Genomic DNA, 26,168 nt, shown 5'->3' with positions numbered 1-26,168 from the left:
ATACATCTCCCATCTGCTGTCTCCAAATATTTAGCAAGTATTCTCATTCACAAACACGTTTGGAAATTATTTTTGTTCTCTAATGAGTTTCTATGCTTAGGTACTGATACACATTTCACCTAATCTTTTCCATCAGAAGTTGCAAGAGGTTGTTTTCAGTATTAAGAAAAAGCAAATTTCATCATGACTTTAAATATAAATCCAGCTGCTCAAAAGACAATGAACTTTCACCTTGCAAGGTGAAATCTCTTTGGAACAAAGATCAACCCTCAAAAGTTACAGCTAAAGGCAATCCTCCACATAAGTCATCCTATAAATGTACTATTTCCCATCCATAAACACTGCTACCAACACTCAAATCTCATGTTTTGCATGCATATTCCAAGGAATAACACCGTATTTAATAGACTCCCTAATGTGCATTTCACTGAAATATCCTAGCACACAGTTACAACTGATAAGAGTTGCACCTATCTTTTACAACATGAAAAATAAGAGATCTGAAGACAGACTCAGTCTGCGACAATATTCTTCCATACTCAAACACTGTCAGAGTCCTCAAATAATGTGACAAAGCTTGGATTTTGAAGACCAGAGGCTTAGTGGGAATTACATAGGGTGCTTTACTTCTCAACCCTCCTGCACTTCTTACCCTTTCGGGAAAGGTTTCAGTTCACATATACACTGCCATATAAAAATTGAAAAGAATGCTGTTAGTGGGTCTAGATTTCAGGAATAATGATAGTCTCCCTCTGCCATGCAAATGTTAATTTTTCATTTAAGAGTTTGGGAAGGAACTGAGGCAGGGATGTTCTTCAACCATATACAAATGGTGAACATGTTAAATTTAGACAGAGACAGGATTAGTGTTACTAAAACACTATTCCATCAAGAAAAACTGCCACTACAATTCCTCTAAAAGTGAGTGAGTTTCATTCTTGAAAGCAAAAAATTTTTTTAAAAGGAGTCAGAGAGATTGGTTAGTTAGGACTTATGCCACCAATTACTGAGAATAAGCTACATTTTTCAGATTTGGGTCTTAAGTGTTTGGTAGCCAAAAAAATAAAAAATAAAAGTTATCAGTTACTTCCAGACATCCTCCAATTTAACATAGCTATTATCTGACTGCTGATCTTAAGACATGTAGGGCAGTCAGAAGAATGAGTAAACAAAGAATTCTGCAGAAAGCTGCTTGAGCAGAGACAAACATGACTAATTGCCCATGCTCTCCAGCTCCCTGGTAAAGCAGACTGCAGAAGCCTGCATCTTTCATGAAAGCCCTTGTAGCTCTATGGCAGCTCTTAGCAGAGCATCTCAAGTGCCCTTAATTGTTTGTGTTCTTAAAAATGAATATATTCAAGAGGCTCCGCATTAATAGAGGACTTGAGCATGGGGCCCATCAAAGAATGACAAAACTACTTCATTCACTAGTTCTTGATGTTGCAGTGATTGTCTTTTGATTTATTTGCAAATCACAAGCTTGTCAGACCCCTGACTGAAGTGCTACCCTCCTTTCTGAAGCATCATTAAAAATTAACATGAAGGAATTCAGCTGCATTTTATAAGATGAAGTTGAGCCGACAGTTTGTCTTCACTTGTGTAATTTTTGCCTTCGTTCCTTCTAATTAAGGACTTAAATGTTTTGACCTAACCATTGCCAAACTCAAGTATTGGTACTTAAATTTGTCTTTTGCTAAAGTGAATTCTTAACATAATGACAAAAACAAAGCAGCCAGACCCGTTACTAAATATAAGATTCACTTACACAAGTCACTTTATTGAGCAGTTAAGAAAGAGCTTGTATATAACACTTGTAACTTTTTTCTGTGCCTCGTTAAAAAAAGTATTACAGCATTTTCCTTCACAGTAGTCTATTCTAGATCATTTTGCATTATGACAGCCTGTACTTTCCAAAGCACCATATAAGAACTTGTACTTAAATCAGCACAATTTCATAGGTAACTACTGATTTTTGTACTGGAATGAAGAACATGAAGTATAATGCAAGTACCCAAACTTTAACTATATTTCTCACCGCACCTATCACTCGTATATTTTACCATTAATGCTGGAAATCAAAGCGTAAGGGAGCCACTCTTCTCGTGGAAGAATGCAACCCTCCTCCAAGAACCAGTCCATCACCCTTCAGCTTCAAGGGTTTTAACATTTCCCCTCTCCCCCTCCACCCTTCAATCACTGTCTACAATTCTTGTCACAGCAGCAACTTCAGTTATGGCATAAGCAACCCTGACAGCAAGGAATCAAGGACTACCTGGATTAATCTAAAGCAAAAATTAAATCATACAACACATGGTATTGCGACAATTAGTTGTATTATGACAACTGCTGTATTATCAGTGTTGAGACTCCTCAAAACAGTCTAGGTCTACCTTTATAAAACAATGCTCAGCAAAAAGCGCTGTGGTGCACTAGGGAAAGCCCTAGTTAGAATAACTAGGTACATGCTCTAACTGACTTGCAAATGGCACTTCCTAGGTCACAAAATTGGATCAATATTTGAAAGCATTCTGTGGTCATTTCTTCACAACAGACATGTCTTATTTATTACATTTTTATTTACCTTGATTATTTCAAGACAGTTTTGAGAATCACATTCATCATTAGATTTGGAAGAATATAGCCTAGGAGTAACATGACTAAAAGAACAAAAACAAGAAAACCCAAAGCTTCAGTTAAAAATTTCAACTCCAGCTGGAATTGTTGAAGCAATAGTTACTTAAAAGTACAGAATCCTAGATGTTTATAGAAATTACAGCTTTGTTTCTACACTACCCCTGAAGATTCCTCAAACGTTAAGTTGTGCAATTGATAAGTATATATAAAAAGATGAGGGAAAAGTATTCTGTCTGGTTGAAAGCTGGTAAGACATAAACCTTTGCATGCAAAGTTTCACACTGTTTCAGTGAAATCAGCATTTTGCCTACAAAATAATCCAGCAACGTCAGCCGGTGTACTCATCCAGAATCTCACTATTTTGTTATTCCTTAGACCTCTCCCTCTAAAAATCCTTTCTATAACCACTAGTTCTATAAGCCATTTTTATATGCAGGATCATGCTGTTTTAGGGGTTATTTGGGCAGGGTTTTTCTGATTACTTATATAAAGGTTTTTTTTTTTCTTTTTAAATAGCAAACTTATTACAAAAGGGGAAAACACAAGTATTGTTGTAGAAGGAACAAATGTAACTACGCAGAATTTATGCAACACAGAAACACACTTAAGCTACTGAAAAAGCGTATCTTAATTCATCCCTTTAAGGAGAAAAATCAGAGAATCAGCCCTTAATGCACAAAAAAAGAATACCAAGACCATCAAGTCACATTCACAAAAGCTTTAAAAGCTAATTCTAAAATACTCTGCCTCCACTTACACTTTCAACACATAGAAAGCCAAGTACAACACTGAACTCCTGGATGAACAAAATGGACTTTCTGCCATTTATACCATGTAACATAGTAATCCACTAGGGAGTAAAGGTCAGTGTTGCACTTTTGGTCATTACTGAATCATTTGAGATGATCTGTGGCAAGGATGAGAGGAAAATCGAAGGCTGTGAGAATGCTGCAAATGGCTTAACCTCAGACTAATTTTCATCTCCATCTGTCTAACAGACATGTGGATAAAAGCCTTATTTATGGGACATGCTTGACCATTTTTAAATCCCTGTTGCAAACCAGAAATCAGTTAATTATTACATTAAAAAAAATCCCTGGATAAGAAACTATGTGTGCATGTTTTAGTCTTCATCAGTTAATGTTTAGAACCTACACTATTTTCATTTTCCAGCAGAACCGCTGAAATAAGTGGTACAGTTAAACAGTGAAGCCTTTATTCTTTCTCAGACTGAGATCTTCAAAAGCATATATATTTGTAGAGCACACAGAAAATAAAGAGGCATTCCACAGCACTTAGCTCTCTGCGTGCTTTCTAGATCTTTGCTACAGAAAGACTCAAGCACTTCTAAAAAGTTTTGCTCCTAAGAATTCGGGGAGTGGAGGGGAAGTGGAGGTTTTAATTAAATCTCAAAACTTAAATATTCAAAAGCCTCAAATGATTAAGGCTAGCATTCTATGAACTTTGCTGTTCATGAGTTATTGAATCCACATTGAGCACTGAGATAAGCATGTATTATTAATGCCCTTTTATTTAAAACTAATACACTACAATGTTTTGGCAATGGCTGCAAGAGGAAAAAAATAAAGGCAACATGCCATTTAAAAGTTTAAGCCCCTATAGTATATCAATGTCAAACAACAGTGTGTCAAGCTAAGATTCAATTCAGGTAAGTGCCACTGCCAAATTTTCTTGTTCCTAGACATGCTTTAAGATTACTTTATTGCTTAAAATTTAATTTGTTCCAACTCACATCTCCATGACAACATTGGCTAACCCTGCAAATCATTTGGGTAATTGGATATCTTATCTTTCTATTGCTCTCAAATCAAATGATTCTGCTAGAATTGTAACAGCCAATCAAATCAAATTTACAGGCCTCCTGAGTAATAGACTCTGAGAAGTAGCCACATTCATCTCCTCTTTACAGCCAGATTAACCAGTATGCAACAAACTCTGGAAGCTGGCCTTCAAATTGTATTTTACAATATAAACACTGTCACTACTAACATTCTCACCAATAGGAGGGGGTGGGAAGGCTTTTTCCCAACAGATAGTTGGAATTCAATCTGACAGGCAGCAATGGGTAGCACTCATTTCAGCAACAGGAACAATCCCTGTATTTTGGGTATGAGCTGTCAGTTTAACATGACACATCATTAACAAATACAGCTTTCCCTCTGCCCCCCATTTGTACTACTCATTTTAATCACAGGGTCAGCCACCCACAAAACAATGATATTAAAACCCCAGAAGACTGACGTGAAAAATCTTTAGCTACAAAAAACCCAAAACACCACCATATTGCGGGTGGGGAGAGGAAGGAGCAACAGAAATGTTAACAGAATAAAAACTCCAAGCGATAAAGCCACAGAACACTAGATAATTTCTGAGGTGAAATTAATATTTTTACTTCACTACCCAAACTATAATTCTCTGTAGTGTCTTATATCCAAGTTTAAATTACAGTAAGGCCATGTTACTTAAACATAAGCTACATATGATGCACAAATCTGCAGCTACACTTATCAAATGTCTACTACGGGTTTGGACGTTGTTCAACTATGAAGTACAGTGACGGGATACATTTCAGATGCCTAATTTCAATTCTCTCTATAATAACACAGAAAGCTGCTACGTAGGTCTCAACTAACCACTGTAAACAACTGCCCATCCCATTTGCAGCTGTAAATGCTGCTGAACCCAAGCTAACTGGCAAGAATGAAGCTGTTGTCAGGATGTTAAAGTGCTCCTTTCACACATCTTCAGTGTGTCAAGACTCTTCTTAAACTAGGCTAAACAGGACAGTTATCACATCCCTCCTATCTTGCTTAAGCACTCAGACAGCTACAAAAGCTCTATTAATCACTATTTTAGTTCCAGAGTTTTATTTCCATGGCTAACCTTCAATACACACAGAAATGTTTAAACCTCTGAACTGGGCACAGAGCTGTATTTTACTTCCAAGTTATTTTCCCACATACTTCCCCCACACACTCCCAACACAGATCCCACTTCTATTTAGACTCCATGAGATACTGAGCAAATCAAAGGCTCATTTCATTCAAAGTGGGAAGGCCTCTCTACCATTATTTCCAGAGGCACATGTCTATCACTTCACACCACTGCTGGAAACTTTTGGACTAGCCCAACATCTCCACTCACCAGTCAAGCAGAAAACATTACAGGAGGAGGTACAGAAGGGCCACATTAGGGAACTACCAGATCAGTGAGTTAAATTAGGCTCAAAGGAGGCATCTATCAGATAGCAGAGCAGCTAAAAGGAAGCACCAGGAGCACTCAGCTAGGAGCAGAGATTTTTTGGCAGCAGTGAGCTATCAGATGAGCTGTCCTCTTTCCATGGAACTGCACCCTCGCTTAAGGTATGTGGTACTCTAGAAGAAACAATATCTCTAAAGCTATCCAACATGCTTTGCATCATTACCCTTGAGGGTATGAAGGGCTCAATCTACTGGAGAACAATTGAGTAGCACTTTATTGTGAGAAAAAGGAGGAAACAGGAGAAACAGAGAAGAGAAAAAGGAAGGAGTCATAAAAAGCAATACTTCTGTACCTGCTATGCCCCTATCAGAAAGGGGTTCTATTGGCTTTGTTTGGTCTAGGACATATTTCAAAACCACTTCCTATTTATTCTTACTCCCAAAAGCCACATCCAGATTTCTGCATATGTCCTTGCAGCACTTGCCACACTTCTCCACTTCATTGGGAAGGCATTAGAAAGCCAGAGCTGTTGCATAGCTAGAGAAATGCCTAGAGTTACTCAGCTTCCAAAAATCAGAGCATAAAAGCTCCTCAAAACAAGCACATACTCTTAGAGTACTCAAGACAATAACAGAACCCCCAGTCAGGATTCAGTCCACATTAACATTCAAATGATGCTGTAATAGCAGTAGAGTTTGTATCTGGATAGAACTGTAAACATGCAATGTGACAAAAAACAAGACAACAGACTGAAATACTGGGGGGGAGAGCAGGGAGATTTCGAAATCCACATGCTATGCTCACTAGCACTTACAAAAAGCTACCGAGTTGAACTGAATTTGCCAGGTATGTCACATGCATTTGTGCATTTTAAAGCCAACTTCACTGTTCTACAGCACTTGCACATTCATAGCTCAGTTTCAAAAATTTGCCACATCAGAGAAACAAATGAAGGCCTTAAAAGGTGTTCGTAACAACGCCTAAATTGACAACGTTCCTTTAACAAGAGTCGCTCTGGAAGATGTTAGCTCTGACCCTTAAAAGCAGCAGTCCTCTAGACCTATTGCTACATCAATAATTGTAGGCCGCACAAAGTGTCTTCTTACACTACTGCAACATTACATGACCCAAACCTGCAGCATTCAAAAAATACTTAATTACACATTAAAAAGCTGCAGTATATAGCCTCAAACAGGTATTGCTCACATCAAGATCCAGAATACAGGGATAATTAGACTTCTATTAGACCAAGAGTAATTAAGGGGGAGGGGAAGAAGCTGTGGGTGCTATCAGGTGACCTGCTAATGAATAACAACTTAGGAAGACTTGTCAAAGTCTTTTGTTACCAGCCAGCAGGATTATCGAGCACACAGAACTTGTAAGGGAGGTAAAAATAATAGGGATTTTCACAACACAGGCAAAGGTTTGGAAACCCATTCATCAAAAGCTTGGGAACATGTCAATAAATTTTATTATGTATCTTTACACACACCCCTATAATAGAGATACCCTCTAGATTAGGTTCTAATAGAGAAGAACTGGCTGAAACTGTCCAAGTAGAAAGTAGTTTGAGCAAGACTGACAATCACTGTATGGTTTACAAGCATTGGGACAGAAAGGAATAACAGTAAAGCCAGACTTCAGGAAAACAAGTGCCTGTAAACTAAGTACCACAAAGTTCAGCTTTACAGGACTTGTTACTGAGAAGTAAGATAGAGGCATTATGGAGAGTCAAGAGTTTAAGAAACAACATTAAGGGTACAGATGAGAGCTCACCCACCCGAGAACGGAAGAGGAAGGAACAGAGGAAAGGGGAGGGATGAAATTGCACCAAGACTTAACCTCAGGCTTTGAATTGGCCTCATACAAAGGAGAGAGCATACAGGAAGTAAAAAGTAGGTCAGGTGAGGAAGTAAATACATACAGCACAAGCACATAGTTACAAAGTTATGTACCACTAGTAAGTGACAGCAAAGCTTCACTTTAAGTAAGTGCCCTATAGGGTGGAATAGTAGGAAGAAAACCAGAAAAGGGCTTGATCCCTTTACTTGCAGAAGAGGTATGCTCTTAACTACACAAGAATCATTAGCAACCAAGTAATTAATATAAATTACTAGTTACATAAGGTCAACATAGCAGCTGAGACAGGAAAGGAACAGATTAGAGAACGCTGAAGTTAAATGTTTTCAAATTGACTAGGCCCAATGAACTTCAGTAAGGGTAATAAAAAAAAGCACACTAGTGAAGTCTAAGCAGTTAGTGGACACACACCTTGCAGAACCTAAAACTGACAGGTGGATAGGAAACCATGAAAGGATAGCGTGTAACAGACACACACACGCAAAAAGGAAAGAGTGTGGACATTCCAGTTTAATTACCATTCCTGAAGTTTGGCAAATGAAAAAGTCTCTTATCTGTAAACTTCTAGGCGAAACGGGGGTATAAATTGCAGCTCACAAGGGTTTTTCAAGAATGAAAAACATCAGACTAACACAAATTCCAACAAGGTAAAGCCTTTATAGTAAGAGAAGCAAATGATATTAACATCTTTAAAGATTTGACACTTGTGACATTTGTAGGAACAGCCAAAACAACGTAGCCTAGCTAAAACTTCATGAGAACAAGCACGAAACTGGTTGATGTTTAAACCTAGCACGGATACATTCTTCTCTTTTGAAGAATTAGGAAGTTCTGCATGGATGACAGATCCAATATTTTTTCAATATTTTCATTAAGAATCAGGATAAGTGAAGATATTTTATGCTTACTAATTTGCTAAATCGCTAAATTACTAAAATATGCTGGAAGATAGTTTCACAACTAATTCTTGATAGAATGGGAAGATGGACAAAAAAATTGAGGGTAAATAGGGATAAAGTATCATAGCACACCTAGACAGGAACATAGACAATGGATGAGGAAACAACAGACCAGCAGGGAAAACCTCAGCCACAGTGGATCGGAAATTAAACACAAGTTAATGGCATTCTGTTGCAAAAAAGGCTACCTCTGCGCTAAGCCATACAGTAAGTAAATTTTCTGTGCTACTCAGCAGGGGGGTGCCTCCACCACCAGAGTACTGCATTCATTTTGGGCACTGTACCTCACCTGGGCAACATTCAGAGAATGATCATTAGACTGCAGAGGTAACATAAAAGGCTTCTGGAAAGAAGGATTGATCTGGTCTCCCTATGCACAGTAAGCAAAATAAGTAGGAAGGAGCTGAAGTTTTAGCAGAATAGATTCAGGCTATAATTAAGGCAACATTTCAATAACAAAGATAGAAAAAGCACTTGAACACATCAAGAAAGTCTGCGAGTCACCACTATCGTTAAATCTTTTTTCAAGAGACTGGACAAGCACTCTGTCAGGAATGATACTGGCATAGCCAATCATGCTAGGACAGAGGGAGGGACAAGGTCCTCTTTATCCCTGCAATTCATATTTCAGTTTAGAACTACAAGCCAAGACTTTTTTTTTTAATTTAAGAATTTGTGTTTGCTCAACTAGCAATCTGTGTCCATCATTTGGAGGCCACAGACAGCTAGCTGTCTGCAGCGTAATGCCTGGCAACCCAAAAAAGAGTTACAAAAATAAAAATTCAGAATCACCTTACACCTAAACCCACACACGCCAAAGGACAGCAATAAATTTCTTAAGTAAATACTGTTCAATTTATCATTAGCCACAGAATATTATTATCCATTACAAAAAGCTCAGTGACACCTACCCAATATTGTTTCCTAAATTATTCTTGTACTATATAGGGTTTTTTCTTAAGAACAAGGCTTGTTAACTAACATAATCCCCAATAGTTAACTTCAAAAATACTAGTCTATAAATTAATGCTATAAAACTTTTTTTTATTCCATTTGCACATCAGATTATTATTATTAGTGCCAAACAAGAAAATTCAATACTGTTTTCCCTTGTTTATATAAATCTTAACAGAGCAACAGGGAGAGTTGCTTTTTAGGTAAGAATACAGAACCAAACAAAAACTTCACTTTTTTTTCCCCCCCTAAAAAACCCGCCTCAAGAAATTATTATTAAAAAAAAAAAAAAAAAAAACTAGCCTGATTTAAACTAGAATTCAATAAAGAATAAACTCAATTTTACCAGGCAAGTCTGCTCTTCAATCACTACCAGCACTATGCCATATATGGATAAACAATGGCCAAAAATTAGGAAACAGGACAGAGGTAAACTCTGAGGGAGGTCACCAGCGGAGTTGCAGAGATACCTGTATTGCAACCTGTTTTACAAATATGTTCAGCAGTGCATCCAGCAAAAGAGTAAACAGTGAATAAAAAAAAATTTGTTCTACAGAAGAATTCAAAGTAACAACCACCACCAACTGAAAAATTGCGGAAAGACTTTGTGGGCAGTGAAAACAATTCTATATAGACAGATGTAAAGTTACATACATGGGGAATATCCACCACTAGCCTCAGTGTAAAATGATGGCTTCTGAGCTCACTAGTGTCATTCAAGAGCAAGATCTCAAACATGAAAGATGACTCCAGCAGTTCAGCATTTGTGGGAACAGAGGAAAAGAGGGGAACAGAGGAAATAAAATAAAGGAAATAACCTGCAATGTAATGCCTGGCAGCCCAAAACACAGTTACAAAAACAAAAAGTTCAGAACCACCTTACACCCAAACCCACATATGCCAAAGAAGGACAGCAATAAATGAATGTTTCAGTCTTCCCCCCCCCCCCCATTTACAACAAAGTTTATAAAAAACCATTGTGGCAGCACCGCAAAAAGAATGATCTTTGGATTAGTTATTTTTCCCAAGGAATTCTGGCATTTAATTCAAACCTTCACATTTAAAAAGGTTGAGATCATCATACAACAAAGCAAAGACCACAGCAATTTGGGTTTTTTAGAATACTTGAAAAGAATCCCACAAGTAGGCAGACATCCACAGATTGTCAAGACTATACTGCTCTGGATGTCCTTTATCTTGACCTAACAAAAAGGGAGTGCCTTATAGACTTAATACCCCATCAAGATGCAGCTAAACAAGTATATTCATTCTGCTCCCCTTCTCCAGAAGGGAAAGCTACCTTTTTGTTTCCACCTGCTAATCCATAAAGCCTTTAAAATGGCACAAATAGAGGCAACAGCATTTTGTTCTCTAAATCTATTTTCTCATCAACTAGATGTTCCAGCACAGAGAAAGAACAGTCCTTCCCTTCTAATTCAAAAATCCATACTGCCATTGCCCTTGCAAACTGCTAAACAAGCAGTATCGGCAATTCACTTGTGTTCTGTAATATATTTACTGCAAATCCCAACAGCTTGCCTCCTAATGCAGTTTTCTATTGTGTCTGTTCTTGTCAGTACACTGACTGGTCACCTTAGAAGTAAGTCGCTTTGACCGACCGTTTACCCGGACATCAAAAAGCTTCAGGAAGAATGAAGAAAAAGACTAAAACAAATCCCCACAAATCTATGCTGATGGGGGTTAAAAACACCAACAAAAACGACCAACACCAACAAAAACATCATCTCAATTTTTTATTTTGCTATTACATAATAATATAGCAGCTCCTACATGTAACCCACCCAACATTCCTCTAAGAACTTTCATTTGCGCTAACTGTTCACATTTCTGAAGAACGTAAAGGAAAGCAGAGTAACTCAGCTGATCCCTAACTAGAGATCAGAGATTTCTTAAGAAAAAAGACAAAAACAGAAAAGAGAAAAAAGAAAAAGAAAAAACCTAGATAGAAGACCAGAACGAAAGAACAGAACAGACCAGAACACAAAGAACAGAAGGAATAAACAGAAGAATAGGTGGGACAGCAAGGTCAAAAGGAATAGACAGGCAGGCTAGAGAGATGAAACAAAAGGAACAGAACAGCTAGGAGGGCTAGAAGAAACAGAACGTCTGGAAAGAAGGAACAGATGGCTAGGAGGGCGGAACGGAAGGAATGGAAAGGCATGGAAGGCACAGAGGGCACGAACGGGAAGGCCAGGTAGAAGGCACAGAAAGAAGGAGGGAACGGACAGACTAGAAGGCAGGCACGGAAAGAAGGAGGGAACGGAAGGCATGGAAGGCACAGAAAGGCTAGAAAGAAAGAAGGCACTGACAGCAGGCACAGACTAGAAAGGCCAGAAAAAAGGAATGGATGGACAGGCTAGAAAGAAGGAACAGACAGAACAGAAAGGCCGGAAGGAACAGAAGGAAGGGATGGGCTAGAATGAAGGCGGGCACAGAAGAGAATAGAAGGCCAGAAAAAAGGCACAGACAGAATGGACGGGCTAGAAAGAAGAAAGGTCAGACGAAATGGAAAGGCTGAATGGAAGGAATGGATGGGCTAGAAAGAAGGAATGGACAGAAGGAAGGAACAGAAAGACCAGAAAGAAGAGAATAGAAAGGCCGGAAGGAATGGAGGGGCTAGAAAGAAGGAACGGCTGGATGGAATGGACAGGCCAAGAGGAACAGACAGGAGGAAAGGCCGGACGGCACAGAACCAAGAGGCCGGAAAAAAGGCACAGACGGCATGGAACCGAAAGAAAGAATGGAACAGAGGGAACTGAAAGGCCAGAAGGAATGGACGGGCTAGAAAGAAGGCACAGACGACACAGCACCGAAAGGCCAGAAAAAAGGCACGGAACCGACAGAAGGAATGGACAGATGGAACCAACAGAAGGAATGGACAGATGGAACCAAAAGGCACAGTGGGCATGGCACCAAAAGGCCAGAAGGAACAGAGGGGCTAGAAAGAAGGAACGGACAGGTGGAACAGAAAGGCTGGAAAAAAGGCACAGATGGAACAGAACCAAAAGAAGGAATGGAACAGAGGGAACTGAAAGGCCAGACGGGCCAGACGGAAGGGACAGAAGGGCCAGACGGAAGGAAAGGACGGAAGGGACAGAAGGGCCAGACGGAAGGAAAGGACGGAAGGGAAGGGTCAGAAGGAACAGAAGGAATAGAAAGGCTAGATGGAAGGAAGGAATGGCCAGGCTAGAAAGAAGGAATGGAAGGAACAGAAAGGCCAGACAGAACAGCCAGCCAGAACGGGCCAGAACAGTTAGACTAGAAAGAAGGAACAGAGGAAACGGACTAGCTGGAACAGACTGGCCAGGCTAGAAAGAGGGAACAGAGGGAATGGTGGGACCGGTGGGGCTAAAAAGAGGGAACAGACAGAACAGACTGGCCGGTCCGGAACAGAAGGAATGGCCGGAGCAGACTGGCTGGGCAGGCTAAAAAGAGGGAACGGCCGGAATGGAAAGGCCAGCCAGAACGGACAGCACAGCCAGGCTAAGAAGAAGGAATGGACAGTACAGAAGGAATAGAAAGGCTAGAAAGAAGGAACGAATGGCCAGGCCAGAACAGAAGGAATGGACGGGCCAGAACAAAGAAAGGAAGAGAACGAAGAACAGAACAGCCAGAAGAGAACGGCTGGAACAAAGAAAGCAGCGTCCGGAAGGGAACAGCCGTAACAGAAAGGCCGGAACAAAGAACGGAACAGCTGGGCTAGAATGATGGAAGGGACCAGACGGAATAGAAAGGCCAGAAAGAAAGGAACAGCCAGAAGGAAGAAAGGACCGGATGGAACAGAACGACAGAACGGACCGGATGGAATGGAAAGGCCAGAAAGAAGAAAGGAACGGCCAGACCAGATGGGCTAGAAAGGCCAGAAGGAACAGACAGGCCAGAACGGCCAGAAAGAAGAAAGGAACAAAGGGACCAGACGGGCCAGAACAACAGAACAGAATGGATGGGACAGAAAGGCTAGAAAGGAGGAAGGAACAGCCAGAACAGAACGGCTGGACAGAACAGACCAGTCAAAAAGAAGAAAGGAATGGACGGAACAGACAGAATAGAAAGTCCAGAAGGAAGAAAGGAACAGGTGGACAGACAGGACAGACTAGGTGGACGGACTAGAGGGACGGACAGAAGGAAAAAAAACAGAACAGAAAGAAAAAAAGAGAACAGATATTGCTTACTAACAGAGTAAAGAAGAAAAAAATCCAGAAAACAGTATTATGCCATTATATAAACATCTGGTTCACCCAATCCCTGGGAACTGCATGTAGTTCTAGGTCCCTTGTTTCGAAAAGGGCATGTTACAAGTGAAAGAGGTTTAGGGAGATGTACAGACAGAGTAAAGCTATGGAACAACTTGTACTTTAGGAGCAGTATAGGCTGGGACTGCCCAACCTGAAAAACAGTCAACATAGATGGGATATGACAGAGGTCTAGAAAACTTTGCATGGAGAAAGCAGCTAATGTCAGGTGTTTAGTTTTCTCCTCTGAGGACTAGGGACAAAAGATAATGAAAACCAAGTTCAAAGGAAACAAAACCAGGCTCTTAAACAAGAACACACACACACACACACACACACACACACACACAGCATATTTGATCTGTGAAACTCTTTGCCAATGGAGTCCTTGACAGAGACAACGCAATGGCTTGCTGGTTCTGCCCCGGGAGACCCACTCCTTGCAACAGCACAGCCAGAGGGGCCAGCAGAATAACATGCTAAAAAGCAGTTTTGCAGAAGAGGGTGCAGGGGATCCTGGAGGACAAGTGGAACATGCAGCAGCATCACAACATTGTGATGATGCTAACTTCACCCTAGGATGTAACAGTAAGAGTGTAGCCAGCTTGTTCAGAGCAGCAGTTTTTCTCCCCTTTAACATTTATGATCCCCTGCTTTAACACTCATGATCCCACAGGTTCTGCACCCAATTTTGGGCTTCCCAGTAAAAGGAAGGTGTTGACAAACCGGAGTGAGTGACTAAGTAGTGCCACTAAGATGAACAGGGAGCTAGAGTACATGACGCACCAGGAAAAAAGTTAGATTTGTTCAGTCTCAAGAAGAGAAAGACAAGAGGGAAGAAGGTGGCGGAAGAGGATCTAATTGTTGTCTGTAATCAACTGTTTGGCTGTTGAAGACAAGACTGAGCAACATTCCTCTTCGAGGTGCACAACAGAAAGAGGAAAGGCAACAGTCATCAGTGCAGCAACAGAAATCCTAATTAGTTAAGGAAAAAGTTCTTTACAATGAGGGCAGGTCAAACACTGTATCACATCTGTGGGCAACATGTTCCAGACAGACCTCCACAAAATATTAAAGATGGAAAATTGATACTAAACTACCATTTTCCAGTTCAGACCAAACATGGGAGCACTTGCGTTTAGGTACTTTAGAAGTCACAGCCAAGGAATATTCTTAAGGACATATTTGTTAAACTAGCTGTTTCAACACGCACATCCTGAAAGATAAGAAATTCTCCCTATTAGCTGTTTTTTCCTTTCTGAAAGGAAGTATGTGAGCAACTACTATGGTTCAAACAGCTACATCCAAAGACTAAGTAGTATGACACAAAAGATACAAACAGTAGCATTTATTGACATAATTGTCATTAGATATTCCCAAATCTTATATTCAGTAGAAAGATGACATCATTAGCTCTACTCAAAGCTGTTACTACTTTTAAAATAACAGTTACATACCGTATAGTCTTTCAGTGAGCACCAGTTAACCCCAAATTTTTTCAAAGGCTTTCACTGCACGTCAATGGCAACCTACCAACAATCCTACAAGATCCTATCTTCTGTTTTCCACAGGAGGTATAATGCAATTTTATCCCTTTACTACACCTACTTAAGGGCTGGAGCAGGGCAGGGGAAAGGTGATTCAGATGCTCAGCCTGTCAGCTTTGATTTGATGTTACAACTAGCAAAAAGAGGAACAGCGAGTTTTTCCCGAGATGTTGCCAGAGAAGTACTCCACGTTCATAAAGTGTCCTCCTTCTCACGTATGTCTCTCCCAACCCCAAAAGATATCAGCAAACCTTCCTGCCTGCTCAAGCTAGACCATAAATGAAGTACACCCATACAGACTTTTGCCAACATTAAGTTCCATCTACACAAGTGAAGTTTGACAGCATAGCTAGTAGGAATGCACCACCACCATCCCCATGGTTCTATGATAAACCTGAAATCTGGCAAACCACATCTACAATGCAAGATGATCAGGCAGTATTTAACATACATACAATATACTGTGATGTACTTTTTGACTAAGTTGTATACAAAGCAAATCCAAAACCTGATATAATAGATACTATCTAAAAGTTGCATGGAGACATGCAGCGCCCTGGATCTGTCAGGTAGCTCTCTAATGATGTCAGTCTCAGATTTAAACATTGTCCAAAAATTGAGAAAGTTGAACTCATTACTCTGGTCTTTCCTCCTTGCTCAAACTGGCAACCGTATTTGTGGCTGTAACAGCAGTATTGGCGATCCAACTGTACTCATTTAGAAATCCAATATTTGTACAGTAAATACAACTTGAGGGAAAACATTACATCCCAATCAATCTTGGCATTTGCCCTTTTTAAAAAAAAGGCAGGTTCTGTATGTCTTACAGGCAACAGCCAACTCTAAAAGCCTCCTGAAACACTCATTACACAGCATCAAAATCTTTAGAATTCATGAAGTTTTTCATTCCAATAATTAAAATGCAAGCAGAAAAAAAGGCAAAAAAATTAATTTATCTTTAAATCCCTTTCAACAATACTACCATTTTATTAAGGTGCTGTAGAGAGCTAACTAAGCTTCTTAATTCCTTTCTATTTAACCCACTCTCCTGGAGAGCAATGTTCTAATGAGATACCAGTAGAAGATTTGGGCCTTGCCTGTGGAGCATTAGAAATGATTCTACAAAATGGTCCAAACTAAACAGATATTTAACTCCTGGACAATTGGTTATCACAATACTGTTTAGGAGTTTGTATTATTAGTACTTTCTACAACAGGCAAGGTACTCAGGTTTGCCTCAAGGCAGGTCACAAAGATCACAATCCACCCAAAGAGAAGGCGACCCACCTGTCACTTTTAGGATAGTAGAAACAAGTATTGTAGTAGTTTATATAGTCTGTCAGTTGGTTCAGCAACGATGATTTTTTTTTTTTCTTTCCTTGGCTGCCTGCCACAGAACAAAAGCTAATCTTGCACCTAAACAATCTGGGCATTAAACACACAGGAAGTCTTATCTTTTGACTTATGACAGAAGATGACAGACATTGTTGGTGAAAATAAAGAGGCACTGCCCTAACAGCCAAGGGCAGCAACCCTTAAGTACAGAAGGATTTTTAACACCCAACAGACTCGACATCTTGGCACTAGCAGTTAGTTGCTGCAACTGCTTTGCTAGCCACAGCTGTCACAATGGGAAAAATCTGACTGGGACAGAACAATGCAGAAGGAGAAGTTGAAACCACACAAGATGTCCCTATTCTTTACGATTTCTTGATGCATATGGAAATGGTATCTGAATCACATGCACCTATCCTAAACATCCTCAGGTGCTCATTTCCATTTCAGATGGGCAAACTTACTAATTATTCAGCTTTTTAAAAGTAAACACCTGGAAACAATAAAACAACGCACACACAATATCCTCTTTAGAACTAACCTTTGAAATTCCTAAAAAAACAAGACAGACATGCAAACAAGCCATAAATAGGCTAAAAAGCTTATTTATTCCCTGACCACTGTTCAGCCAGCAGGGTGAAATGCAGCAAGAGTATCTGGATTTATGCAATTAAACACAGCAAAGTGGTAAATTTAAGTTGTGAAGGAAGCCCCTAACACAGCCATTTCTTGACTCAAATGCAACATATTCAAGTGGAAAGCTTTGTAATGCAGCTGTTTATGTATGGAAAGTTCACCTCAATTAAGTCTGTTTATAGCAACATTCAAGCCCTAACTAACTTTATTTCAGCCAAACTATAATAGATTGCCAAATTAAATGCAAAGGGAAGTGCATCAGTACAAGAAATCAGCCTTTCATGAGCAGGCAAACGATTACATCATTTTATCCAAGTGAATCTACTTTAACAATGATCCACACAGCACACTGCATGAAGTAACACAGCTGCAGTATAATTTTTTGTTTTTAAAAACAGCAGCTCAGCCACTCGAAGGGCTTCACACAGAGCAAGTGTCACATCCACACAGGAGGCAGGCCTTAAAAACGTTAAAGCTCGTTCAGTGGAAAGTTTCCCCATCACTGCATTTTTCAGTAACAAAGATGTTGTCAGAAATGACAATTTTTGTGTCCCCTGATGATGCCTTGCTAGCATTTGGTTATAAGCCATAAAGCAGGAATAATTTCAGCCTGTCAGGAGTCTAGCTAATGCCCAGTTTCCCCCTAGAGAGAATTCCTGTCAAACGTAATGAGAGCTCCAAAGGCCCTCTCTACAACATAATGAGCACTTAGGCCATGCTGGTGATCAGCCAGCAAAAAGCATCAATTTGAGCCTGGCTAAACCCTCGGGGCTAGACGTCACCAGTTTTAATAAGAATTATGATTACTATCTGCCAAATGCCTCCCCAGAACTTATCATTTTCACTGGAAATTCAGAACAATGTCATTGTGGTTTTTCATTCGTTTCTTTTAATCTAAGACCACCTATATACTGAATTGTAACGCAACCATTTGGCATCCTCATAGCAGGCATCTAAATCAAGATTCTTTCATATGAAGGTGGTATTTTATCAGAAACTAGGGTAACTTAACATGTAAAAGCATAGCACCCAAGACTCACATCCAGGGAAGTTTATCTATCCCTTTAAATTTCTTAAGTACTTCATAACAGCATACACTGAGTTAACACTCTCTGTTCTCCCCAGCTAGAATTAAGGCAGGTATAATGCTCTAGCATGCATCTTAAAAGCCTCTACAGTATCACTGCATACTGGGTATATAATTATAGTTGCCATACATACAGAACATTAAACCCTTGCAATACAGAGATGTTAAGGTCAAAGTGGAAACCTCAGTTCTGACACTCCTTAATCTCATGGGCTTAATTGATTTTACCCTAAAGTTAATGTGACCTCCATAAATGTACCAAGAATTATCTTCAAAGAGCTTATGAAAATAATAAAACATCCACTTTGCACCAAAAAAGGCTCCCATATAGATGTTGGCTTCCTCACAAGCTGCTGTCTGCTTTAAAGGTGTTTAGGAGGAGGCAAGGAAAAAAACAAAAACAAACCAAACACACACACTACTCAAAATCTCGAAGCCTGAAAAAGTTACCTCACAGAAAGTCTGCGTTCTTCTAAAACACAAGACAAAATAAACTACAGCAGCTACAGTACAGAACCGAGTCAAACACTACTCCGGTTATTCTGTCTACCTTTTCAGTGCAGTACTGCAAAACAATATAGTTGTCATAATATTTCTACTTTTTTCAATATTTTGCATTTAAACGAGTGCATCTCTAACAACACCACAAAATGCCAGAAATCTATCTAGCTTTCCAGACATAAAACTATCACGAAATTAAAACATCACTCTAGCAAATAGGGTATTTTTAGGGGAAGGGGAAAAAAATTAAAGAAAAAAAAAATCAAAGAGTTCAGAGTTACAAAAGCAAAATTCAACTCTGCAGTTCGTTTGCTTAATGAAAGTCTTTGAATATACTGAAGATCTGAAGCCTGAACTAATCAATTTCTTCGCTGCGCCCTAGCCGGTCAGCCATGCTCTTTAATTTAATGAAACAAGAGTTTTAGATGGAATAGCACATATACATCAAGAAAGAATTGTATTGTTGCACTTTGAAATGTGTCCAACTGTGCAACTTCATTTAATGATAATTTTTTTTTTTTTTTTTTTTTAAAGAGGCCATCGATTTCTGAAAGACTTATTGTACCAGCACCTTGATGAAAAAGTGAATGTCAGCATATCTACAGAATACTTACACCCTGCCATTAATGCTTTCTTTGGCAGACAATGACTACTCAATTGAGGGTCCTCTGGGCTGAGCAATCATTTAGCTTTTCTTCTCTTATGAGGTCCTTAGTGTCTTGTTCCAGTTCAATACTCTCTTTATTCACCATTATAGTGGCCATAAGTGTGAATTTTATGGGAACTTGCAAACTCATAGTCATAACTAGAGCTTTCCAAGTCACTAATCTTTTCATACCTTTAAATGACAAGGATTTGAGCAACTATCACAACATATGCTACACGCACATAAGACTGGTTCTACATATCAAAGACTATCAACGACAAAATAAAACCAGATAAAGTAGAACCAACATCAAGAAAGCACTGTTGCTCAATCTAAAGCACACCTCATTTGACAGTAGGCAAAGGTTTACAAATCACAGCTACAAATCAGTTCATTCTTTCAGACATACGATACTGTCATTCAAATATAAATAAAGCTAGATTTAAATACACTAGACTACAGATTTTGTCATTTAGAAAATGAAATGCCTTACCTGTTTGTGCATTTCAATGTTTAATCCATATGACATTTCATAATACTGCAAATCAAGAAACATACATTACTTTCTCATGCTGGCTAACAATTGTATTAGAAAATATTTACAGCAATAAAGAAAACAACATACTTACCATCACATAGTGCCTCTGCATTTCTGTCTTTTCGCTTGCCAGTTTCTCACATTCCAATTTAAGGCTACAAAATAGATCACACTTTCATGTAAGTGTTATGTCATTTGTTTTGACATCTACCGGCCTTATTTGTATTTTGACAGAAAAAGCTCATTAAAAAAAACCCCTCAAACTAACATGCAAACAGAGAGAAAGATTTAGTTCATCCTTTAAATACAAAGACTGAACAAGAAATTTAAAAGACATATCATAGTATTCATGAAACAAGACCAAACTTTCCTTAAAGCAACATAGGCAATTTTCGTGCTTTGACAAAAAGTTGCTACGAAGCACAGTGAACTCTCAAGCTATGGTATTATCTGAATTTTCCTAAAGTTCTTGTCAATAGTAAAATAAAGTATTTGACATTTAGTAAGTTATAGCCACTCACATTTAGAATTGCAACTTGGACACATCTATAATTTTCACTGTCAAGTAATCTCCAGCTTACGCTAGCTCGTCCACAACTTGAAAAATCAACAGCTTTGAGTATCATTTGCTAGGAACTTTTCTATTTTTGTTTTCTTGAATGAGAAGTTGTATTTGGAACTTGTATTTCTCACTCACAGCCTCATAGTTCTGACTGCTGTCATTGAGGGGAAAAAACTCAACGTTCCCTTTGTTCTTCAGACAAAGTGCTGATTTTTTTTTTAAATGACACTAGTAAGTATCCTATGGAGTAGTTAACATCTAAGCCAGCATTTTTCACTTACAGTTGCAGTATCAAGTGTTCATAGTTTACACTGCATTTTTAAGCTAATAAATGGCTTAGACAAGTCAACAGTTATAGATAAGACTCAGACTACAGCATCATAGGTGGAAACAAGGAATCTAATCAGAACCAAGGGAATTCCAACATGGAAACCTGCAGAGACTTCACTCCTATCCGAGTCTTGCAGAGTACATAAATACAAATTTTGTGAGAAGAGATTCCTTCCCCCCAGTAATGCCAAATGCCCTACATACGCACCAAGGAGAACCCATATCCTAAATATGCTGAGGTAGGGACCTCAGCAACAGGCACAAACACTTGCAACAGGAATGCTTGAGGGACAGCATGGCAAGCTAAAACAAACCTCAGGGCTTCAGTCGGCTCACGTTAACTTTGCAGTAGCACTCCAACACTTGCGTGCTTTTACAGTGCTTCTTGGTTAAGCACTGCATGCTGGCATTTCATTATTTTTTGCATTAACACCGCACACAAGAAAGAGCAAACGTGAGAATTAGTCCCCTGGACAGCCTGTGCCACAGAATTAGAGCAGGTCTTCTCCCAAAATACTCTGGGAAACCCTCAGCATAAGGAGTGTTACGGATTTTTTAGGGTTTTTTTTTTTTTTTTTTAAATACACACAAGTTGTGAATGACTTCAGCTCCGCTCGTTACCGCCATTTCACAGGTGCCCGGGCAGCGCGGTCGCCTCTGCTCTAACCACAAGATCGCACTGCCTCCTACCGAGCTCCCGGCCAGACCCCGCCGCGGCAGGGGCCGGGGCACCCGCCCGCCCGGCCACCCCGCGCGGCTCCGGCCGCCCAACGGCGACAGCGGCGGCGAGGCGCGGCCGCCCGCACCGGCCGGCCAACGGCCGCGCCGCCGCACGCCACCGCCTGGCCGCGGCGGCTCAGTACAGCCGCTCGGCACCGGCAGCGGGACCCCGCTCCCCCCGGCGGCGGCGCTCACCTGTGGTACTGCGCCTGGAGGAACTGGAACTCCTCCTTGATGCGGTCCAGCGACTCCGGGATGGTGAACTTGAAGGGCTGCCCCGCAGCCTGGTGCGGCGTCTGCGGCAGGCGCGGGGACACAGGGGCAGCGGTGAGACAACAGCCGGGCGGCCCGCCCCCGCGCCGCGCACCCGTCACCCACCTCCCCGTCCTCGTTCGCGGCGCGCAGGGGCCGGCAGCACCGCCCGGGCCCGGCCCGGCCCGGCCCCCCCGCGCTCGCCGCCGCCATCTCCCGACAGCGGGGCGTGCCGGCTCCTCCCCGCCGCGCCCCGCCGAGGGGGCCCGGCCGCGGCGGGGGGGAACACAAGCGGCCCGGCGGCGAGGCTGAGGGCGGCCCCGACCCGCCGCCGCTTCCCCGGCAAATAAGTTAGACGTGAAACAAAAAAAAGGGGGGGGGGGGGGGGGCGCGTCCCCCTGGCGGCCGCGCGGGCGGAGCCGCTCTCCCCGAGCGGCCCGGGCTGGGGAGGGCGCCCGCCGCCCCGGCACGGGGGGACCCCCCCCTCCCTCCCCCCGGGGGGGGGGGGGGGCGCATACTTACGGGATGCCGGCTCTGGGGGAACATGGCTCTGGCGGCCGCCGGGCTCCTCCGCAGCTCGATCCTGGCGGCGGGCCCCCCACCCTGCCCCGACTTCGGGTCCCGGGAAGCGGCGGGGGTGGGGGGGGGGGAAGGACCGGCCGCCGGCCCCCCCCGCGGAGGGCAGGAGGCGGGAGCGGCGCCGCTCAGAGCCCCCGCGGCGGGGACATCCTGCGGCCGCGGCTTCCTTTGTTGCTGGCGCCTCGGGGGGGGCCGGGCGCGGGCGGCCGGGCCCCGCTCGGGACGGTCACGGGCGGCTCCGCGCTGCCCGCGCGCCGCTCCAGCCCTGGGGCGGCGCCCGGCCGGGGTAGGGCGGGTGGGCGCCGCCGGCGCAGTCAGTAATCCCCTCGCAGGCTCGCAACTTGCCGACGCGACAGTAACGCCGGAAACCCCGGGCGGAGGCGACTCCTCTCCCCGCTTCTCCCTCGTGCCGGGGGGGGAAATCCAGGCGCAGGAAGCGGGACGTGGTGTCAGCGGCGGGAGCGCGGCGCGCCGGCGGGGCGGGGGGCGGTCTCCAGCGGGGGCCGCGCTGCTCCCGGGTGCCGGGTCATCGGCAAGACACCGAGCGGCGAACGAGGAAGGCAGGAGGGAGGCGGAGGGAGCGGGCGGGGGGGGGGCCTCTGCACAGCCAGCCCGGGTCGGAGCAGCTCCAGTAGCACATGCACGGAACGCAGGAACGCGGAGGAGGGCAGCCACACACGCAGCGCTCCGCTCCGCTCCGCCAGTTCCGACGAGATCCCTGGGACAAAAGGGAAACAAAACCCCCCCGAAACGCCCGCGGGCCCGATCGGCTGAGCCGCCCGCCCCGTCGGGAAAAAAAGAAGAAAGAAAAAATAAAAAGCAAAAACGTCCGTATCAGGGCTAGGTCAGTCGGGAAGCTCCTCCGTGCAACAGCGCTGCTGCAGCCTCCTCCGGCCGGGCGCACGTCGGGGAAGCGCGAGTCTCACCAGAGCCCCCCAAGCAAGACGCATCGCGGCGGCGGCATCCTCCTCCTCCGCGCTCCCTCGGCCGCCCCGGGATAAAGTTGTCCCCGGCCGAGCAATCCGGAGCAAAGCGGGCGGGAAGGCAGGCGTCGTCTAGGCGCCCTCCCCGCCAGGCCGAGGCGCGGCGCGGCGGGCTCCGCGGGACAGGCTGTGCTCGCCCGCGCCGCTTACATTAACACGCGGTTTCACACTCCTCGAGCTACCCAGCCGCCCGGCCCCGCCCGCGCCGCCGCGCGGGGAGGGGGGCCGTCGTCCGCCCAATCGCCTGCGCCGGCACCAACGTGGTGCCGTGATGCGCCCGGCCGCGCCAGCCAATGGCGGCAAACCCTCCGTCCCACCGCCTCCCCGCGTTTCGCTGGGAAGCGTTTCTGGCGGAGCGGCAGGACCCCTCCGAGCGGGCCAATGGGAGGGCGCGGAGCGGCGGGGAGGAGGGGAAGGTCGGTGGGAAGGAGAGTGGAGAGGCCGAGCTGTCAATCAAAGTAACGTGGGGCCCGCCGCCGGGCGGGTGGACGAGGGGCGGGGCGCGGGCCCGCCCGTCTGCGCGCGGTGGCATGGCTGCGCGCGGCTTGCGCGGGGCCTGCGCGGCCCCCGGGCGCCGAGCGGTGCGGAGCGGAGCCGCCGCGGCGGCCTCGTCGCTCTCCCGCTTTCCCACCCGGCTAGCGCGTCCCCGGCTAACGCCGCGGCTTATGCGCTGCGTGGTTTTCTTTAAGCTTCCCACAAACCGGGGCATAAGACCAGGGTCGGTGATGCTAAGCGGCCCGGCGCTGCGGCCTGAGGCCGGAAGGCCGCAGATGCGAGCAGGGCTGCGCGGTACCCCCGCTCCTGGGGCCGCCGCCTGCCGGGGCCATGCGCGGGCGCAGTGCTGCAGAGGGGGTGAAGGCCCCGCTCTGGCCTGCGGCACTCCGAAACCCCAGCTGAAGCGCCCGATGTCCTGACCCTGTGCTCAGCCCGAGGTTGTCCTCCGGGGAAAGCCGCCTTTTTTTCCTTTTTCTTTTTTCTTTTTTTTTTTTTTATAAGAGGGGTCCACTAGAGCAGAGCTGTCTGGAGCTTCACTGTTATAAATGGTTTATGGCCCCACTTGAAGCAGACGAGGGTCAAACAAATTCCACAGGCTCCGCGTGTGACTACTGAGATGACAAATGGTGACACAGCTTGCAACGGGAAATAAACTTCAAAACATATCTCCTATTAACAACCATCATATTCATACCAGAATTAAATGATAAACTATCAGATACTGGTACCTTCAGACTTAATGCCTTAAGACATATTTATGCCATTAATATAGCTGTATACTACCTAGATAGAGAGAGGTCTTACAATGTCGTATCAGCTCTTTTAAACATACAAAGGGTAATTTTATAATACGCATTTTCTTATCATTCCCTATTAATGTTTATTAGGTATACTTACTTAGAATTGCATTAAGCTTCATCTTGTGTTTTTAAAGAAAGAGCAGACTATGTTTGGAATTTGATAGGAAATTTGATATGTTGCAATAGCAAGATACAGCTTTACTCATTCAGATTGCTAATTTCCATACTACATTATTTCCAGTTTTACATTAAAATGACCAAAGGAAAAAAAAAAAAAAAAGAAACTTCCTCATTCTGCTGCGATGAAGTTTGGACTTCATTCCTGGACTACAGAGTTTTGAAACCAAATACAGATAAATGCATGTCTGTATATGTGCGTGTGTGTGTGCATGCATGTTATACATATATGTATGTGTGTGTTTCTGTATATACATATATGTGCATACATATTTGTGAATATGTAAATATAAATAAATGAAGACTTCTCTTTTTCACCAGTTTTTAAGATGGCAGTCAAAATACTTGTGTTATTAGCTTGTGATTCTGGGATGGGAATGTAAACTTGTCTGGTATTCCAGGTACATAATTAGAGCTAAAAATCTCGAATCCTGTTCCCAGCTCTTCCCCTGTTATCCTGGACAAGTCAACTCACTGCTCTGTGCATGGCATTAGAAAGCTTAATTAATTAATGCTTATAAAGCACTTAGATCCTCAGATGAAAGATGCCATAAAAATGCAAGCTATTATTATATACTCTCTGTGTGTACCTAGTAGCTATGGAGTCTGTAATAACGTAACACTTTTAACTTTGGCTGTACTGTGCATAACCTGCTGGCACGAGTTGTTAATGAGATATTAACAGATATGACATTAAAACAACACTATGTTTTGGAACATAAACAAAAGCTTTTTTTTTTTAATTGCTCACCTACATGAAAGTTGAAATGTCTTGTAATCTTTATTTGTCATCATTAAAATGTCCAAGGCATGTTTTAACAGAAACAGAAAAGCTCTGTTTTCCTGATTTCTTCTAACAAGTGCTTTTAACCTACTTAGATTCTGAAATCAGACACTTCAGGGCATTTTTAATCTTCTCCATCATAATCAAGACAGAAGAGCTGTAAAAGCAGTAATAGAATCAAGTGCGCTGATTTTTTTTCAAATGAGAGCAACTGACATACAACATTACATAATACCAATAATAACCAATATTTCCTGATATCTAGCTAATTTATAGTTCATCATCATTGGACAATTGGAGGACAAAACTTCCTC

General features: G+C 42.9%; 1 protein-coding gene across 5 annotated transcripts in view; it reads right to left on the bottom strand.

Moving 5' to 3' along the window:
* LOC135324456 (transducin-like enhancer protein 1) overlaps window positions 1-23,783 on the bottom strand; it is a 77,035-nt gene extending 53,252 nt beyond the window's left edge. For 4 of the 5 annotated variants that reach the window (XM_064500897.1, XM_064500894.1, XM_064500895.1 and 1 more), the window contains exons 1-4: window positions 22,559-23,446; window positions 21,980-22,080; window positions 20,264-20,327; window positions 20,128-20,172 (exon numbers count right to left, since the gene is read on the bottom strand). In XM_064500897.1, coding sequence (XP_064356967.1) covers window positions 20,128-20,172; window positions 20,264-20,327; window positions 21,980-22,080; window positions 22,559-22,582 — 234 coding nt within the window. In that variant the 5' untranslated portion in view covers window positions 22,583-23,446. Of the gene's footprint in view, window positions 1-20,127; window positions 20,173-20,263; window positions 20,328-21,979; window positions 22,081-22,558 lie in introns of all 5 variants that reach the window. The other variant, XM_064500898.1, reaches the window with a different exon arrangement.
* Between the last annotated feature and the right edge of the window lie 2,385 nt (window positions 23,784-26,168).

The sequence above is a fragment of the Dromaius novaehollandiae genome, chromosome W (genome assembly GCF_036370855.1).
Source record: "Dromaius novaehollandiae isolate bDroNov1 chromosome W, bDroNov1.hap1, whole genome shotgun sequence".
Classification (NCBI taxonomy): Eukaryota; Metazoa; Chordata; class Aves; order Casuariiformes; family Dromaiidae; genus Dromaius; species Dromaius novaehollandiae.
Note: the sequence above shows the minus strand (reverse complement) of the source record. Positions and strands in the feature narration are given on the sequence as shown.